At 38.4% G+C, this 21,130-nt stretch overlaps 1 protein-coding gene across 3 annotated transcripts in view; it reads left to right on the forward strand.

Moving 5' to 3' along the window:
* LOC144689414 (calcineurin subunit B type 1) overlaps positions 1-21,130 on the forward strand; it is a 64,597-nt gene that overhangs the window by 41,062 nt on the left and 2,405 nt on the right. The window contains exons 3-6 of one of the 3 annotated variants that reach the window (XM_078556488.1): positions 2,841-2,957; positions 6,845-7,021; positions 15,346-15,405; positions 16,820-17,004. In XM_078556488.1, the coding sequence (XP_078412614.1) occupies positions 2,841-2,957; positions 6,845-7,021; positions 15,346-15,405; positions 16,820-17,004 (539 nt within the window). Of the gene's footprint in view, positions 1-2,840; positions 2,958-6,551; positions 6,656-6,844; positions 7,022-15,345; positions 15,406-16,819; positions 17,005-21,130 lie in introns of those variants that run through there. The other 2 variants (XM_078556487.1, XM_078556486.1) reach the window with 2 other exon arrangements.

Consider the following 21,130-nt stretch of genomic DNA (forward strand, 5'->3'; position numbering starts at 1 on the left):
CGGATGTAGGTGGGAAGGGACTGGACAAGGGGAGAGAGAAGGGAGTCAAGATAACGAGAAATGAGTTCCGTGGGGCAAGAACAGGCTGACACGATCGGTCTGCCAGGACAGTTCTGTTTGTGGATTTTGGGTAGGAGGTAGAAGCGGGACGTCCGAGGTTGGGCGACTATCAGGTTGGAAGCTGTGGGAGGAAGATCTCCAGAGGAGATGAGGTCAGTGACAATCCTGGAAACAATGGCTTGATGTTCCGTGGTGGGGTCATGGTCCAGGGAGAGGTAGGAGGAAGTGTCTGCGAGTTGATGCTCAGCCTCCGCGAGGTAGAGGTCAGTGCGCCAGACAACAACAACACCACCCTTGTCAGCGGGTTTGATGACAATGTTGGGGTTGGACCTGAGAGAACGGAGTGCAGTAAGTTCAGAGAGAGACAGATTAGAATGGGTGAGAGGAGCAGAGAAATTGAGACGGCTAATGTCACGCCGACAGTTCTCAATGAAAAGATCAAGAGAAGGTAAGAATCCAGAGGGAGGGGTCCAGGTGGAGGGAGAATATTGGAGGTGGGTAAAAGGATCCGTTGAACAGGGAGAGGACTCCTGCCCAAAGAAGTGAGCACGGAGACGAAGACGGCGGAAGAAGAGTGCAGCGTCGTGCCGAGCCCGAAATTCATTGAGATGAGGGTGTAAGGGTATGAAACTAAGTCCTTTGCTGAGCACTGAATGTTCAGCATCGGAGAGGGGAAGGTCAGGAGGTATAGTGAATACGCGGCTGGGGCTGGGATTGGAAGATGGGGTGGGGACGGAGGGACAAGCAGTGGTGGAGGGTCCCAGATGGGTGTTGGTGTCGATGAGTTGTTGGAGCTTGCGTTCCTTAGCACTTGAGAGAAAGAGAAAAAGTTTCTTGTTGATTAGAGACAAACAAGGGGACTTGCATGTGGAGGCTGGAGAAATGGCAGAGGTATTGAATGAGTGACAACTTTGCATCTGTCTTTACAAAGGAAGAAGATGCCACGCAGGCTGAGGTGAGAGAGGAGGTAACTAGTGTACTAGAAGAATTTACAATTGAGAAGGAGGGGGCATTAGAAAGGCTATCTTTACGTAAAATAGATAAGGTACCAGTACCCAATGAGATGCTTCCACAGGTACTGAGGCAAGTGAGAGTGGAAATTGCAACGGCACTCATGATAATCTTCCAGTCTTCCTTAGAGACAGGGGAGGTGCCAGAGGACTGGAGAATTGCGAATGTCACACTCTTGTTTTAAAAAAGAGTGCAAGGATAAAGCTGGCAACTACAAACCAGTTTGACTTCAGTGACAGAGAAACTTCTGGAAACTATAGTTCAGATTAAAAATCAATATTCACTTAGACAAATGCAGAATAGTTAAGGAAAGCCAGCATGGATTCATCAAGGAAAAATCATGTTTAACTAACTTGCTGGAGTGTATTGAGGAGGTAACAGAGAAGGTTGATAAGGGAAATGCTGTTGATGATGTGTATATGGATTTTTAAAAGGCAGTGCCACACAACAGACAAGCAAAATTCTAGGCCTTGGAATAAAAGGGAAAGGAGGCACTTGCATAAGAAATTGGCTGAGCGACAGGAAACAGGGAGTAATTATAAATGGTTGTTTTTCAAATTGGAGGAAGGTTTGTAGTGAAGCTTCCCAGGGGTCAGTGTTAGTACCCTTGCTCTTCCTGATATACATTAATGACCTAGACTGTGGTGTGCACAGGATGATTTCAAAATTTTCAGATGCTACAAAGGTTGGAAATGTTGTCAACTGTGATGAGGATAGTCTTGAACTTCAAAAGGACATAGACATGTTGGTGGATTGGGCAGACAAGTGGCAGATGAAGTTCAGTGCAGAGAAGTGTGAGGTGATTCATTTTGGCAGGAAGAATATGGTGAGACAGTGTAAAATAAAGGGAGAGACTCTAAGGAGATGCAAGAACAGAGGGACCAAGGTGTACACATACATAGGTCATTGAAGATCACAGGGCATGTTGAGAGAGCAGCTAATAAAACATATAGTATCTTAGGCTTTATTAATAGGGGCACTGAGTACAAGAGTAAGGAGGTCATGTTGAACTTGTGTAAAACACTAGTTAGGCCTCATCTAGAGTACTGCGTCCAGTTCTGGCGCCATACTTGAGGAAAGATGTGAAGGCATAGGAGAGAGTACAGAGGAAATTCACAGGAATGATTCCAGGGATAAAAAACTCTAGCTATGAGGGTAGATTGGAGAGGCTGGGACTCTTTTCCTTGGAGAAAAGAAGGCTGAGAGGAGACTTGATAGAGGTATTCAAGATCCTGAGGGGTATGGACAGGGTAAATAGTGAGAAACTGTTCCCACTCAAGAGAACATCAAGAACCAGAGGGCACAGATTCAAAATAATTGGCAAAAGGAGTAAACATGATGAGGAAAAAGCTGTTCACCCAGAGGGTGGTTGGAGTCTGGAGCAAGTTTCCTGCGAGGGTGGTGGAGGCAGGTTCGATCGAGATATTCAAAAGGGAATTGGATTGTTACCTAAAAATAAATAATGTGCAAGGTTATGGGGATATGGCAGGGGAGCGGGAGTAGGTGGAATGTTCTTTCAGAGAGCCAGTATAGGCTCAATGGGCCAAATGGCCTCCTGCACTGTAAAGATACTGTGATAATGTGCCCTCTTCGATCGTCAGGGCTTCTCCTGAGCCCTCACCACTTAGTCTGCTAACTGCAGCCCTTTTTCTTCTTAACTGGGACCTCTCCCTGTCCCCTGTCTGGCATTCTTCTCTGGTTATGGTATTCCACTCCCCATCACATGATGTGGGTTTTCCAGGGGTTTCTTTTTTTTTCTCTTCACGCAGGCGCCCTGGGACCACCCTCGGCCCGAATAGCTACACAATGTCGGATTGCACATATGCTGTCCGCTCCCAGCCTGCGCATACATGAAACTCCCAAGACTGGCCCCTGTTCTACAAGAAGTAAGTCTGATCTCATAACACCCTTCTAATTCTGACCTTGTAAGAAAAACGCAAGTTATCTTTTAACTGTAATTAACCAAGCTTGTTTGATTTGCATTTACTTGAGATGCATACCAGTTTCTTAACCAAGTGTTTCCATTTATCTACATTTAAAAAAAATTCAATTCATAAAACTAAAAAATATGAATTATGAAACTAGATTTTGACAACACTGGATAGTACAAATTTTTGGTTAATTTGTTAAAAGCTGGACATTTCCATCTCCCACTGAAGAAGCTGGAATCAGAGGAGCCTCAGCAGGTCCAAGATAGAGAGAAAATAAGCTTCAGTCTTTATAGTAGGCATCACATTTAGCAGGGAATTTGTGCTCACATGAGCATGTCTGCTGTAAGTGGTGGGGGACTGTACAAGATTTAAAAAAAAAAAATATTTGTTCATGGGATGTGGGTGTCGCTGGCTAGGCTGGGCCAGCATTTATTGCATTTATGTGTGGAAGAAACTAGCTTCGTGGGATGGTTGACCTTTCCTTATAATGCAGTTGCCAATTTACTTATAATCATGTTGAAGCAACTTGTTTGAACGACCTGCAGCCAGGGCTATCTGATTTAAATAAATGGGTATACTTCAATTAATCTACATTACAGTAGAAAATCAGTACAGCTGAGACAAAAATTTGTCTATTTTTCTTAGAGTGCTAGCTGAGGATTACTATAGAATTTCTAACCTGACACTAGAACTGCTTGATCACTTCACTGTCCAGACCTTCAGTAATGTTTCATATTTAAAATTCTTCAGCATTTCATAGGGTTCATTACTACCAATAGTTGCTGGATAAGCCAACAGTCGTCTAGTAACAACTTATTTTAGCAGATGTTACTGTGGGAGGCACATCGCTATTCCCAACCGAAACTGCAGTACAATTGCAGTTCTTTTTCCAGATAGGTCAGTATCTTGTTTCTCATTGTAATTGACTGACATCCTGGAAGGATGATGGGATGCAAAATGCTGCATTGCTTATGTTGCAGCAACAGCTTTGTTTGTAATTTTAACTGGCTGCAGCTTATATGTGTAGTTCCTTAAAGCACAAACTGGAACTGAAATCAGTGGTGTGTTTTATTTCAACATTGAAAAGAATCAGATGAACTGGGTTGGATTAGCATTTTCTGATATTGGATAAGCATGAAATTAAATTTTAATTTAAATTTGCAACTGCTCCCAGATGACTGTGGGGAAAATAGTACTTAACCATATAGATCAGGAAGGCCCTGTCCAAACTTCCTGCTCTTTCATATTTCAGTAAGGGTTTTGAATTGGCCACAGTACTTATGGTTGGGGAGGGGTAATTCAGGCCAGGAGGATATCCAGTGACTTGCTGAAAGTGTTGCATGTGTCACTTGGGTCAGGTCAACATCAGACTTGACTAGAACAGTATCTTTAGTGAAGTAGCTGTCAACATTTGATGTCAGGCTCACATGATGCTCTTGTGAACTCTATGGCAGATGCACTGCCTTCAAGAGTGCTGTAGGGAGAGAATTGGAGAAAACAAGTGGTTTGCTTTGCAAATTCTGTTCCAGCGTAATTCAAATGGATTAGATTTACATTTTGGAAGGCTAGCTTATATTTCTTTTATCCTCCAAACAGGAAGTTCAAAGAGAAATACTGGCAAATGTATGGAACATCTTGAAGTGGCTGATCGCAGAGTAGCATTGCAAGTATGCTCTGTTCTTGGTATTGGCAGACCAAAATTAAACAAAACTAGGAAAATAATTATGCAGCAGATTTTAATTAGGAAATGCACTACTCGAACAAAAAATTGCCGTTTTGCAGGAACTTGTAATCTATGGGCACCTGGAATACTTGACTAGTGGGTAAATTGCTCTCTGAATTTTGTAATTAGCAAATGTCAATTTGCTATTTCAAAATCAAAAATGCATAAGAGCAGCCCTAACATAGAGTTCTGTGGAACGCTACTCTCCATATTGTTCCAGTCTGTGAAACTTACTTTTTTTCCACCTTTTGCATTCTGCTCTCTAAGCAGGTAGTTAATTGGTAGGGAGTTAACTATTTTAATCTTGTGTGCGATTAGAGGAATTTTTGCACTCTTCAATGATGAATATTGAATATATTACTGCCTTTCCTTTATCACATTCTTGATGTCATTAACTCCTGTTAACCATCTTGTTTAAGCTTTAACCTTTCTAGTATGGCTGCAATATTCTTCTTTATTTTTGAAAGGGTTTTGAAACTCTGTTATTCAGTCTACCTTGCAGGAAGTTTCTTCTGAACAGTGGCAAAAGACATTGGTTTTTTACAAGACTGATAACTGTTTGACTGGTTTTCAAGTTTAGTCGAATTTGTTAACTTTATCATCCACTCCCTTCATTCTTGCTTGAGAATGGTGATTACTGTTCTCAATGAGAATCTTCTGGTGTACTGCATTCTTTCTCATGTCATGGTTGTAGCCCTACTCAATGTAAATTTGGTCTCACTGTATGATCTGGCGCTCCATCTTGATCTGTGGGTGCTGAGACTCATGTTGATTGATTGTCTAATGAATTAAGTCCATAATGGTTTACAAATGCTTCCATGTCGTGTCATATATTCCAACCGTTTATATAGTTTTATGATGAAGGTTGATGTTTATGCTTGAGCAAGTATGTCATTTGTATAATTGTAACACAGTTTGCCTGCCATTAACCTAACTGCTGAGCCTCACTAGATCCATTTGAATGATTGGCACCACTAGATGCTTTGCCATTCTACACAATTTTGCATTGAGTAAGCTTAGAAATTCTGAATATAATCCTTCTATCATTTGTTGTGAAATGTAGAGATAAGGATTGAGTCCTGCTAACCCCACTTACTACTTCCATTCGTTTTGAACAGCTATTTATAGATATTTTAGTGAAATCATGTTTTGATCTTTTTCAGTGAAAGGAATGTGCAAGGGAGTACATAAAAGGATAAGAAAAAGGGAATGCATGGGTAGCTGTATAATCTGTTTTGATCTCCCAAGTGTTAAACTGATTTAATGAATAGCTTGAAAGGTGTGCACCCTTTTATTGTTTGAAATCTCCTTGGTCCTTCACTTCCTCTTTTTTCCCTTCCAAACAAGGCTATTTTCCATTTACATAAAAGGGAGTTTTGGTTAAGATGTTATCTGGGACTGGTGCCAAATTTCCAGCAGCCTGATGCTGTTATAAAATGTTATGTTTGATCAGTCCATGGTCTCATTTTCACATTTAGATTTGGATGTTTCTTCACTCACTATACAGTTCAAATCTACAGCCCTGTGCAATGTGTAATTTGGCAACAATGTTAAACTTAACTGTTCCATGATATTACATGGAAATAGAAGTGTATAAAGTCAAGCTGTAGCAGTTCATTGTTTACTCTGGAAGCAGCAAGCCCATTCAATCATTAAATAAAGCAATGTCCTAATCTCCACCTACACTATTGTGAAATGAAGTTATGTTGGGTAAAGATTAATAGGCTTTTTGTGTTTGCTCAAATGTATTAAAGCCTGACTCCCTAACTCTTGATAGGACAGGGATTTGAATAATCTGTGTGGCAGCTGGATCATGTGATTCTACTGAAGCTTCGAGTTAGTAACCAATGCGTTGTCTCGGTCTGTTGTCAGCATTACACCAGCAAAGGTTTGACCAAGATGGCCAAGGCCAGAACAGGCAAGAACCTGGGTGAGCACCTTGTGCAAAGAGCTACTGCACTTTTGAATGACTGTGCTTAGGTTGGCATGAGGTGAAACACTATATACATGGAGATTGAATCTTCTGTCCATCTTGTAGCCTTTTAAAAATTGCTCAAGTTTTCAGCCCAGTGCTTTTGTGTAAACTTAAAATATTGATTCACCAATTTTACTTTTTCAGTTGATGCTGATGAAATTAAACGGCTAGGAAAGCGGTTTAAGAAACTGGATTTGGACAATTCTGGTTCACTGAGTGTAGAAGAATTTATGTCCCTGCCTGAGTTGCAACAGAACCCGCTAGTGCAACGAGTTATAGATATATTTGACACCGACGGGAATGGTGAAGTTGACTTTAAAGGTAAGATGCCTTTTAGCACTTAAATACAAAATCAAATTTTGAGCAAGATTGTTTTATTAGCTTGGAGTGGGCATTACTGGGCTTTTTTTTGAGAGAGATATTGATTTGTTCCTACTGTGCTTACAAAAATATGGCACCCATGTAAAAATTACATTTATTATTACATTGTTTAATAAATCCAAGTTATTTATTTATTAGTTACAGTTTTTGCCAGACAAATTTGTCTTTATAATTTTCTGCCTAGAGGTTTGTTTATAGATAACTTCAGAAAGTAAAGTATATATTAGCTATGATTAATATTTTAGAGATCAGGTTAGGAATACATAAAATGTGGACCCTAAACTAGAAATTCCAAATTTTAAATTCACTAAAAACTGTCAAAGGTGTTTTTAATTTTGGGAAATGGTGAATAAATCATGAAAAATGGTTATTCCCCAACTTTTATTCCAAATCGCTGTAAGCTGTGTTCTGAATCTTAGTCCCTTATATGAGCATTCAAGTTTAACTTAAATACTTGTTAGTATTGTATTATAACTCAATAGTTTCAGTACATAAATAGTTAATACAGCTCCATAGAATCAGTACCTTTTCGATAAGTTCATTAAATGTGCCTCAAAAATCATCTTTAGGTAGTTTTGAGAGAAACCATTTAGTTATGAAATGTTATGTAGATTAATGCACGTGAATTTTTAAATGTAGTCCTTCGGAAGGAATGAATTTGGGATAATATTTAAGATGTCGTCACCTATTCCATTTGCACCAAGTAGAACATCTGGGTGGGCTTCCTGAATTTTCATTATTTAAAATCACATGCAATCAGGAAATTAAATTTAGAGTTTGTAATGTACAATGTACTGGCAACTTTTAGCACTGAAATCTTTTTAAAATGAGCATGTAATCTGTGCATCCGTTTTATACAGTTGAACTGCCAAATTTCAAGTCAACTCTACAAATTTACAACAAACTCGTTATGTAAATTTTATTAAATTCTCTTTCATTTTGCTACATTTTGTAATCTAGCTATAAATTGAAGTACAAAACTAATTAGACTGTTTAGGAAAGCTAAAAAAAATTACAAATATAAAAACTGAAATTAAAACTGCTTCAACTCCAATTCTAGATGTTAAATTTATCTTTTGAGATGAACATTCACTGCATTTAAATACCTTAACAATCAAATCGCTCGGAAAATTAGAACTTATTAATATATTGAGCAGGAAATCAATAATTTTCTCAGATTATTTTTTAAAAATTGATTGGGGGTTGGATTTTCTGTATCAGAAAATAGTAATATTAAGTTGGGGAGCATGCTTAGTCAAGTTTCTTTGTTCATCTCTTCAGACAAATGAAATGTAAATATTGTAATTGTTATTTAAAGTGCAGTTTTAAAGAAACAGTTTTTAAATTATGTATATGTAAAAGGGCATGCAGGTCTCTTGTTTTCCCATGCCAGATAAGCCATAAGTAATTTCTACTTTACCCAGGTTTGCCTGTTCAAATAAAACTTAAAAGGTTAAGTAGATCATATTGGAAATGAAATCAGAGCTGTTCGCTTTGAAAGTATTTGAAATTTGAAGTCTACCTTTTTAGCCTGTACTTTACTTTGTCTGCCACCAAATTTGGAGACCAATCCAACTTATTGAAGAATTGTTGAATTTGTGTCAGAAATTAATTCAAATTAGCGCTTGATAGAATTCTATAAGACAGTTTTACATGCAGACCTGTACATAAAGATTTTTTGTCTTGATTTACTGTGTGAATAATTTTACAAATGTGCAGTGACACTAACCTTGTAACTTCCCTATGATTTCCTAGATTTAAATGAGCGATAATGTCTTTGTCTTTGAGATTAAATATGTAACTTCAGAGTAGTTGATAGAAGTTTTAGCTCAGAAGGCCTTAATTCACGTAATTGAAATTTTATTCAAGAAAAACAGCCCTTTGTTTAAATTGCTTAATTCAAATCTCATGAGTAATTCAATTTTTTTTCCAGTAATAAATTGCATCAAATTAATGAACTGATTGTATTCTGAGAACTAGTTTTCTACGTAAATTGAGATGAGACTGGAAAGTGCAGCCAGGTTACATCAGCCTTAAGCTGGTTTCATCTCCCATCTGGTCATATGAAGTCTTTTGCTGTAATTCCCTGAGACCTTGAATAGGATTCAGTTGAAGGTAATGTGGCAGCTCCACCTCATTGTTATAAAAATAACTCTTAATAATCAGAGCTTGACGCACAACAAGGGATAGCATGCCTTCATTGCGACATTTTATTTGTGTGAAACCATATATAGTTTAGAATGATTGACTATATAATCCAGCAGAATGTTTATTTTGGAATATTAGATGCAATTGGCATTACATTTGGGAGTCCTAATTTTTGAATGAAATGTCATTGGAATAAGTAATTTCACGGGAGTAAAAGGTGAGGGTTTGTCTTTCACCACCTATACACAGGATGTCCAATATAAGTTCTAAGCCTATATTCTTGAGTCCTCTACTACTGTAGGAATGAAGCAAAATAACATATCCAGCACACATCGAGGGAAATTAGTTCTCCTCAGGCTGTCTGTACTCCCAGCCGCAGGTTCAGACTTGTTTTTTCGGTAGTGCTCTGGGTAAAATTGCCTGGGTACAGTTGGCAAAATCTGCATGATGCCCTTTTTGAAAACTAATGGCTTTGTCTAAGGAAACTGTTACTGCGGTTCGTAGTTTTGACCCTTGGACTGGTGGATTCAAGGGAAATTCCCTCTAGAGAACCTGTTATTGTTTTCAATTTACCATGTAATTCTACTAAATATTATATTTTAATTTAGGATTTTTAAACAAATTTAACATTGCTAACAATTTTATGCAAGTCAAAGTTTAAATATTTCGTCTGTACATGCCCCATCGTCCTTTTTTTTCCTATTGCCTTTTCTTTAACTAAAATTTTATATTTCCATTTGCACTGCTCCAGTATTACTTACATTTGTTTTATTTGTCATCTTATTACTGTCTGCTTCCCTGTTACCCACTTACAGATGATCGTTGGCCACTGCAGACTGGCAGCCCTGGATGATTAAGCTTTAGAGGCCTGAAACAAATAAATGTTTCCCGTTTCAGCTGTAAAAAGCCGATTGGGGAATTTCATTGCTCCTTTATATTAATGAACATCAGATGTAAACACAAAAAGTGGTTTGCCAAAAAGTTTCTAGACTTGAGCATGCTCAAGGGAAGAAATATTTTAGTTGTGTGACATGAATTTTAGCCATAAAGGACGTGTACAATGTTTGTCCATGATGACCTTGTCAATTAGTGTAGTTAACTATATGCTGAGTTTTGGTATATGCCTGCTGTGGGATATTCTGACTCACTGTTTGAAAGGCCCATGTCCCCACCAAACATCAGGATTTGTTTGAGGTATCTATCCTTCATGCAGTTACTTTGAGCTGTACACATTCCTTCCCCTAATCCATAAGAAAGGTTACAGTTCACTATAGTAATGGATTATTTTGAGTACCTGATCCTAGGTAGTATTTTGTGTATAGTAGCCATGGTATTTAGGGAACCAGGATTATGTAAATGTCAGATTTCTTATTTTTATATGCACTTAGATATTTCAACAGATAAGAGGAAGAGTAGGTTTCAACAAGTATAACTTGTATGTACATGAACAATTTGAATAACTACCAGGCAAAATGCCAGCACCTAGGAAAGGCATATAAATGGCAAAAGGGTGGTAAAGGAGAGAAGTAGGGCTGATTAGGGACCAAAAAAGGGATTTACACATGGAGGCAGGGGGCATGGCTGAGGCATTAAAGTCTGCACGTGCAGTAAAATGTGGAAACATGAAGTTGCTGTCAATGTTGCTGCACTTCCCCAAGTGAATACTGTGCATCTGTCTTTACCAAGGAAGCAGATGCTACCCAGGCCATGGTGACAGAGGAGGAAACTCTGTCACTAGAAGGGTTCAAAATTGACAAAGAGGTGGTATTGGATAAACTGTCGGTACTTAAAGTTGACAAGGCATTGGGACCGGATGAGATGCGTTCAAGGATACTAAGGGAAGTGAGAGTGGAAATCACAGAGGCACTGATCATAATTTTTCAGTCTTCCTTGACTTGGGGGTGGTGTCAGAGGACTGGAGAGGCCCTACTCCTCCTTTTATCACTCTTTTGCTAAAGGGACATAGACAAGTTGGTGGAATGGGTGGACAGGTGGCAGATAAAGTTCAATGCGGAGAAATGAGGTCTGTTATTATGCGGCAGATGATGTGTTCCAGGCGGATCAAATCCAGGAGGGAAACTTGATCACATGGTCACAACGGCTTTGCAATTTGTATTTATTTTGAGATGCGTGCCTTGAATTCAGTAGTAATAAGTCCACCCAGACTTCAGATTTTTTAGAAAACTAAATTAAACATTGATTAACAAAAGAAAAGCTTTCAAGCACATAGGTCTACAAATTACTACTATAACAACTTCTAAAACCCCTAATTAATCTGGCGTCCAGTTACACCCCCGTTAAGGCAATGGTAAAAAATTAGATTTAAACAGCTCCAGGCAAGTCAACACAATGCCATGGACAGTAGAATTCAAAGTGGCTTTTTCCAACTTCGGTTTCTGTAGACAATAGCTTAATGCACAAATACTGGAGGCTTTTCACACTTGGCAGATCTTACAAAGCTTTCCCTGACACACAGCCTCATTTCCCTTTATACATATTTCTCCCTTTTAATGCAAATTCTATTGTTCCCATATGTCTTTAGAACTTCACTTTTCTCATCATATCAATCATTGCATGGTGCTAATATTAACAGTAACCTTTGGGAAAAATAAACACACTGCTTGGCCTAGCTTCTCTGGCTAGATGTAACATTGTACTATCTCTTTGAAAGTCAAACTACCCTGATTTATCTAAAAATGCAAATTCTCAAATTCTAAAGCTTCAGCCATGTTTACATATTTAGCATTTCAAACCTAGCTTCTTTTGATGAGACAAAGCCTCCAGACCAGCTGTCTCTAACTCCATTAAATCACCCCCACACACACACAAACTATCCAAACCCCACTATTAACCACCTTTTACAATAAATCACAATATTATGAGAATTATTACACTTCGTGACAGGTGATACATTTTGGTAGGTAGAACATGGAAAGACAGTATAAAATAAAGGGTGCTACTTGAATGGGGTTGCAAGAGCAGAGGGACCTGGGTGTATATGTGCATAAGTCATTAAAGATGGCAGGACAGGTTGAGAGGGCAGTTAATAAAGCATACAGTGTCCTAGGCTTTATTAATGGAGGCATAGAGTACAAGAACAAGATGATTATGTTGAACTTGTATAAGACACTAGTTAGACCTCAGCTGAAGTATTGCATGCAGCACTGGACACTGTATTTTAGGAAAGATGTGAAAGCATTGAAGAGAGTGCGGAAGAGATTTACGAGAATGGTTCCAGGATTGCGGAACTTCGTTATGAGATAAGATTGGAGAAGTTGGGACTCTTCCTTGTAGAAAAGAAGGCTGAGAGGAGATTTGATAGAGCTATTCAAAATCATTAGGGGTCTGGACAGGGTAGTTAGGGAGAAACAGTTCCCACTCGTGAAAGGATCGAGAATGAGAGGGGACCAATTTGATGTAATTAGCAAAAGCAATATGAGAAATAACTTTTTCCATGCAGCAATTAATAAGGGTTTGGAATGCATTGCCTGTGTGTGTGTGTGGTGGAGGCAGGCTTGATCGAGGCATTCAATGGGGAATTAGATGATTATTTGAAAAGAAACAATTTGGAGGATTATGGGGAGAAGGCAGGAGAAGGAGCATTTCACCTAGTGCCATTCGGAGAGCCGATGCAGATACGATGGGCTGAATGGCCGCCTCATGCGCTGTAACAGTTCTGAGATTGTGATTTCGTCTTTCGTATAGGAACGAAAATACCACAACTTGTGTTGAGTTCATGTTTTCAGAAATTCCGAATGGGGTGGTGATACATTACTTCAGTAATCCAAGATTAAGGACATTGTTTAGAATCGTTTAAAGATTTTGACTGAAAGTTGGACAAAATTGATCCCTAAACTTCAAAGCTTCTTCTAAAAAGAGGCCCAGCAGATTTAATTGGGGAAAAGCTAGCCAGCTATTATAGACTTTGGAAATGAGTAATACTTTGAGGTGTTGAAATCAGTGAGTGAAGCTGAAGTGGGTTACTGAATTTGTCTGAACCCTAAGATAATTTCTGCTTCCAGCTTTGTTTGCTTATATGTTCAAGGTGAGGGGCAGGAGGTTTAGGGGGGGGATGTGAGGAAAAACTTTTTTACCCAGAGGGTGGTGAAGGTCTGGAATGCACTGCCTGGGAGGGTGGTGGAGGCGGGTTGCCTCACATCCTTTAAAAAGTACCTGGATGAGCACTTGGCACGTCATAACATTCAAGGCTATGGGCCAAGCGCTGGTAAATGGGATGAGGTAGGTAGGTCAGGTGTTTCTCACGTGTCGGTGCAGACTCGGTGGGCCGAAGGGCCTCTTCTGCACTGAGAGATTCTGTGATAGGTGACATGTTTTTTTTTGTTGGTGACTCCACATACAGTAACACATTCAGTTCTTTGTTATCTATAAGATTAATTCATAAATTGTGTGATTTTGGAGGACAGCATAGCATCTGTGTCACAATGTGCAGTAATATAAACTTCTTTGATTAATGTGTAAATTAAATTTTATGATACACTGTTCAGTAGTAAGCAAAATCAGAATGTGTAGGTGTTCTAATTCTAAAAATTTCCAATTCTGTGTCTGCACTATTTTGTGGAAAAGTGTGATTGAATGACCTTAATTTCTGGGAGTTCATTTGGCTGTATCAGTCATTGTTTCCTTTTTGTAATTAAGGGCAAAGGGCAGGAAAGCAGGAATAAATGGTTTTCCCACTCCTTAGTAGAAGATAATAGTGCTCTTGCCAAATATTTCTTTGTCATAACACCATTAACTGCTTTATAAAATGTTAGACTCTCTAAAATGGGGATCACTTTCTCTGCTGCATAGTTCTGGTGGTATCAGCTATTGGGAATGTTCCTGTGTGAGTAGGAGCAGCTTGTGAACAGCAGGGTATGCGTGTTCAAATCTGTTGAAGGACTACTGCAGAACTGCTTGACCATAGTAGGAATCACTAGAGGCTGGGAGTGCACATTACTCAGCCTATAGTTTGTGATTTGGAGACAGGTGGCTCTGGTGCGGCACAGGATCCAGCTGAAGTCACAGTTAAGAATGAGCTTCTTTAGATTGATTTGCATCCATCTTGTATTACAAGTATTTTTCCTGTCAAAAGATAGCTTTGAAATGCACAACTGTTTATTTTTTTAAGCAGAGGAAATCTTCAATGTCTTGTGCAAGACCTGTGCCCTGTGCTTTACAGTTTGGATTAATTGTGCAATACAGTGAGAAGATAATAAGACTTAAGAATAGTGTTTGGTTACTTAAACATAGTTAATGGGTATCACTTACTATTTTCAATCCTGGGTAGTATCGAGAACTCTCCAGGTACAGTGAAATGGGCACTTAAAATAAATATATTAATTGACTGCAGCCTTTCTGGGTTTGGGCAGGTTTTTATACGTTAAACTAGGTCAATCTTCAGAATATATGCTGTTTAATGGCCAATGTTGCAGCTAATTGAGATTGTTCAGCAAGAGAAACCACCCCCTATCCCCCCTCTAATAAAAAATAACTTTCTTCCACCAAATGGACGAGTAATTACTCACACAGGAGCATTCCCAGTAGCTGATGCCACCAGAACTATGCAACAGGGAAAGTGACCCCCATTTTAGAGAGTCTGATGTTTTATAAAACAGTTAGTGTTATTGACAAAAAAATGTTTGGCAATAAAGGAAAGCTTACAATTTTGAAATTATCGGTATGTTAATAAAAGTAAAATTAAAGTCAAAATGAACAAAACTGAGGAAAATGGGATAAATGGTTGAGTGTAAATGTTGTATGGATTTGTCACGCATGCTCAGTTTGGAATTAATGCAGCATCTCTTCCTTACTGAGTAGTTCTGCTGGATGTTTCTCTTTTAGAACCAGTTTGTGTATGAATGGTAAGCGCAAGCAATTCACCAAGAAAGGAGGAAGTTTTTCTTAAACCTGTTGGCAATCTAAGGGTTAAAATTGGTAGAATATTGTGCTGGTCTGAAGTCTCCCTGCATTCAGATGTTTTTGCAATAATCATGAATTTACAAAAAGGTTTTGTTAAAGTTTATTGAATTATATTATATACAAAAGAATCTAATCATTTTAAGTGAACAGCCATTTCAAAGCATCAGCTAGCTCTCTCATTTAATTATTCTTTGCAGAGTTTATTGAAGGGGTCTCCCAATTTAGCGTCAAAGGCGACAAAGAACAGAAATTGCGATGTAAGTATAATTTTGGTATATTTGAATTTTATAAGTGATTAATACATTTCATTTCTTAACTGCATTGCTTATTGTTTTAATACTAAAGATAACTGGAATGTTTGTGTATTTACCTTTAAAAAGTTTGTAAACTTAGTAGAAAACCACTACAGTTAGTTTTATTTTGAACTTTTGGATATCAATTGGCCTTAGTTCAGTGGGGAGTGCTCTTTCTCCTGAGAAAGAAAGGTCATGGGCTCAAGTTGCACTCCAGAGATGTGAACACACATCTATTAGACTGAGCATTGGTTAGACTGGTAATTGTGTATTACTGAGGGAGTGCTGCATTATTGGAGGTGTCATCTTTCAGATTACTGGACTGGCACTATTTGAAGAAGAACAAGGAAATTCTCCTGGACAATCTTTGTCCTTCAACCAATGTACTTTTTTAAAAAAAAAATACACAGATGATCAACTCATTGTTTTCATTGCTGTTTTTGTTTTCTAAATTATAGCAGTGCCTACGCTTATTAGCTTAATGTGGTTAGAGACTTTGTGGGGTACTGAAAAGTGCAATATAAATGCAAATCCTTTTTTCTTTCTGTGGCAAAGACTAAAACCATGTGCAATACAAATTTTAATATACATCCTGCATTTTATTATATAAGTACTATGCATGTTCCTCAGCAATGTTTATTATTTGGGCCTTTTTGTACCATGAGTCCTTCATGGCAGTCTTTCACATGCTACATTTCTTTCAAAAATGCTGCTTTCAGTGAGACTGGCTGATATGTTCTTTTGTGAAGTAGGAGTGGGATTGTTAGTATAGCTGGTGATCTAGTGGTCTGGTTGAGAGCTGCGCAAGTGAGAAAAGTTGAGTTTTTCAAAAAAAAAGAGGCTTTTCATTTCTCTTAATCAATCGATAGTATTTTAAAAGTTGTGACCAAGTTTGCTTTCAGTTGCCTGAGCACTAAGCTTTGGAATTCCCTCCCATGCCTCTCTCCCTTGCTTTCCTCCTTTGAGACACTCTTTAAAACCTACCTCTTTGACAGAGCTTTTGCTTATCTGACCTAATCATCCTGTACAACTGTCATAGTTTGTTTTATAATGTTCCTGTGAAGCGCCTTGGGATGCTTTATGTTAAAGGTGCTATATAAGTTGTTGTTGAATGTACATTGTCAGTAAGTTAATGTTTCAAAGCAGTGTAAGGTTACTACTTTGAATATTTTTAAAGGCATCTCAAATTTTCCATTGTTACTTTTCACGGGAAATAAGCTGTACTTTCCCTACCAGTAATTTATAATCATCCATTAATAATTTTAAGTTAGTTTTACTTTTGCACTGAAATTATCAAGAAGGTACTTAGAGTAAAGTAAAACCTACATTCGTAGGTGTTTTGACTGCAACAGTTGTCCAAACTTTTTCTTTTTATCAGTTGCTTTCCGCATCTATGACATGGATAAGGATGGGTACATCTCTAATGGAGAGCTTTTCCAGGTGTTGAAGATGATGGTGGGGAACAATCTAAAAGACACTCAGCTACAGCAAATTGTAGACAAAACCATAATTAATGCAGATAAAGATGGAGACGGAAGAATATCCTTTGAAGAGTTCTGTGCAGTAAGTAAATGCTCTTACATGTTCTTACCACCTTCTTGCTTTTTATTAGGAAACAGTATCACTAAACTATTAAATCTGGTTTGCATCATGTTAGCAAATGATAACGCTGCTAATAAGGGACAAGGTCAGTACATTAGTGAGAGGGGATCATGGATCAAAGGATCAAGATGTAGAATCAGTTTGGGTGGAGCTAAGAAACGGCAAGGGGCAGCAATCATTGGTGGGAGTTGTTTACAGGCCACCAAACTGTTGTGGTAACGTTGGGCACAATATAAATAAGAAAATTAGAGCTGCATGTAACAAGGGTAATACAGTAATAATGGGCAACTTCAATTTACATATGGACTGGGTAAACCTAATTAGCACTAATGCTATGGAGGATGAATTCTTGGAGTGTGTATGAGATGGGTTTCTGGAGCAGTTCATTGAAGAACCAACTAGGGATCCAGCTATTTTAAATTTAGTATTATGTAATGAGAAAGGGCTAACTAAAAATCTTCCTGTAAAGGAGCCTTTAGGAAATAGTGACCATAATATGATAGAATTTTACATTAAGTTTGAAAGTGATATGATCTATTTCTGAAACTAGGGTCTTAAATCTGAACAAAGGAAACTATGAAGATATGAGAGGCAAGTTGGCTATGGTGGATTGGGAAAATAAACTAAAAAATTTGACGGTAGACAGGCAATAGCTAGTATTTAAACAAGTATTACATGATCTACAACAAATGCACATTCCTCTAAGACACAAAAATTCAACAGGAAAGGTGAATTGACCGTGCTAACAGAAGAAGTTAAAGATTGCATTAGATCAGAGGAAGTGACTTATAAGGATGCCAGAAAAAGTGGTTAGACTGAGGATTGGGAGCAATTTACAGTCCAGCAAAAGAGGACCAAGAAACTGATAAAGGGAAAAGATAATATGAAAGCAAACTGGAGAGAAATATAAAGGCAGACTATAAAAGCTTCTTTAGGTATGTGAAAAAGAAAAGATTTGAAAGGACAAATGTGGATCCATTACAGGTGGAGACAGGAGAATTTAAAATAGAGAATAGGAAAATGGTGGAGAAACTAAACAGTTACTTTGTGTCTGTCTTCAAGGAGGAAAATACAGAAATCTCCCAGAAATACTAGAGAATCAAGGAACTTAGCATTAATTAAAATTAGTATTAATAAAGAGGTAGTACTCAAAGTTAGTTGGATTGAAGGTTGATAAATCCCCTGGACCTGATGAGCTACATCTTAGATGTTGAAGGAGGTGGCTAGAGATAGTGGATGCATTGGTGGTTACCTTCAAAATTCTATAGATTCTGGAAAGTAGCGAATGTAACCCCACTATTTAAGAAGGGAGGGAGAGAGAAAACTGAACTACAGACCGGTTGATGCCAGTACTGGTGAAAGTGTTAGAATCTATGAAGGATGCGGTAACCGGATTCTTTGAAAATAATATGATTGGGCAGCGTCAACATGGAGTTATGAAAGGGAAATCATGTTTGACAAACCTGTTGAGTTTTTTGAGAATGTTAACTGTACCATCGATAAAGGAGAACCAGTGGATGTGGTGTATTTGGATTTTCAGAAGGCTTTTGATAAGATCCCACACAGGAGGTTAGTATACAAAATTAGAGCACACGGGTTTGGGAGTAATATACTGATATGGATTGAGAATTGGTTAACAGACAACACAGAATTGGAATAAATGGGTCATTCTCAGTATGGCAGGCTGTTACTAGTGGGGTACCGCAAGGATCAGTGCTTGGGCCACAGCTGTTCACAATCTATGTAAATGCTTTGGATGTTGGGAGCCAAATGTAATATTTCCAAATTTGCTAATGACACAAAACGAGGTGGGGACGTAAGTTGATAAGGATACAAGGAGACTTGGACAGGCTAAGTGAATGGGCAAAGACATGGCAGATGGAATATAATGTGAATAAGTGTGAAGTTATCCATTTTGGTGGAAAAAACAAAGGGGCTGAGAGATTAGGAAGTGTTGATGTCCAAAGGAACCTGGGTGTCCTTGTTCATGAGTCACCAAAAGCTAGCATCAAGCAATTAGGAAGGCAAATGGTATGTTAGCCTTTATTGCAAGAGGATTTGAGTACAGGAGTAAAGATGTCTTGCTTCAGTTGTATAGAGCCTTGGTGAGGCCGCACCTGGAGTATTGTGTACAGTTTTAGTCCCCGTATCCAAGGAAGGACATACTTATCATTGACGGAGGGCAGCAGAGGTTCACTAGAGTAATCCCTGGGATGGCATGATTGTTTTATGAAGAAAGATTGAGGAAACATGGCCTGTATTGTCTAGAGTTTTGAAGAATGAGAGGTGATCTCATTGAAACTTACAAAATTCTTACAGGGCGGATGTGGATAGGATGTTTCCCCCTGGCTGGCGAGTCTAGAACCACAGGACATAATCTCAGAATAAGGGAATTTAGGACTGAGTTGAGGAGAAATTTCTTCACTCGGTGTGAATCTTTGGAATTCTCTACCCCAGAGAGCTGTGGAAGCTCAATCATTGAGCATGTTCAAGACTTCTGGATACTAATGACGTCAAGGGATATGAGGGTAGCGTAGGAAAGTGTCATTGAGCCAGATTATCAGCCATGATCTAATTGAATGGCAGAGCAGCCTAGAAACTGAGAAGTTTTTAAACATTGAACATGAAATAGATATGCTTTTATTGAATGTTAGTATTGTGTGAAACAGATGTTAGATAAGGGCTTTATTAATGTTGAACTATCGGCTCTTAATGGGAGTATTGAAACTGTTTATTAACTAATTTTAACAGTGGATTGCTTTGCTTATAATTGTCAATTTGTTTACCTGATCTATTAAGTCATTTCAAAAGTTCTTCAGTTTATTTGCTGGAGAGATTACTGAGGTCTTGCTCATCACTGGCAAGTTCACTTTCACTTTGCTCAATTCTTCAGCACCAGTGCAGCTGAAAAATGCAACAATCCATTTATCAGAAACATTTATGATTATTTATAATGCTCTCTCCTATACTGTTAAAGACATTATATACATACACAGCAAATTTGAGATATCCAACCACACTTGGTATGATGTTTCTGAAGACACATTCGTTTCTAGGAACACCCACCAGCATTACACATTGACTGAAATAGATTCTTTGGCAGTGATGTGAGCTCACCTGCTGAAACGGTTCCAGGAATGACTGTTGACTGAGAAACCTTTTCTGTCCTTCAATTTGTTGGTGTGGAGAATATGCCAGCACCAAAATATCATTTGCATCAACTGGCAATGAAATATATGTAAATGATGACAGAGTAGGTATCACTTAGAGCAATCCACATCCATTTATTGAATATTACTATCCAAGTGTAACTGAAGAATAGGCCTACACCGCAGCACATCAGTCTCATAGCTGTTGCTATGGACGCGAAACAGTGGCTTTCGTGGCTTTCCCCCAACTAAATTTTTCTTTGTTATGCAACTGAGATGTTCGTGGAATGAAAATGGATGAATTATTTGATGGATGGGTGGTTATTCTCCACACAATATGATCCCAATCATTCAATCTCATGGGCTTTGTAGGGGTTCTTTGGAATTAGTAGCCTTTGAATTCTGCATTAGCTCAAGGTGTAGTGGCACAAGTCGTGGCATTTCATGACACAACAGTAGATCGTATGTGGCACCGCTTATGAGCAGTATCCTGTTGCAATTTTAATATGTAAGCATGGTTTCCCCATAACTCATTAGGCTATAATTCTACACTGTATGGTGGATACATAGTCTAAGAGTAAAAGTATGCCAAGGAGGTTTGCTGTCTTTTATGTGTGAAGCTAGAGAGCAAGTGTCAGCTGTTTGAAGTGCTACAGCTGAGCCCAATCCTGCTCTCCCCTTCCAAACGTGTGCACTTTCCAGTAAGTATCATTGGAAGTAAGAACTGTGACTATTTCCTTTCAACCCAACAGCTCCAACTACTTACTTGGCTATGATTCGCCAACTCAGCATAGATTAACTGAATCTTTTTATACTAGTCATCAGGACACATGGTGCTTTTAATGGTCACTGTTGTTTTGACAGTTGCTTCCACCTGATCTATTGCAAGTCATAAACTGCAGATATTTATTACTGCATAAAATATAAGAAATGCTTGT

The sequence above is a fragment of the Cetorhinus maximus genome, chromosome 14, assembly GCF_964194155.1.
Source record: "Cetorhinus maximus chromosome 14, sCetMax3.hap1.1, whole genome shotgun sequence".
NCBI classification, from domain to species: Eukaryota; Metazoa; Chordata; class Chondrichthyes; order Lamniformes; family Cetorhinidae; genus Cetorhinus; species Cetorhinus maximus.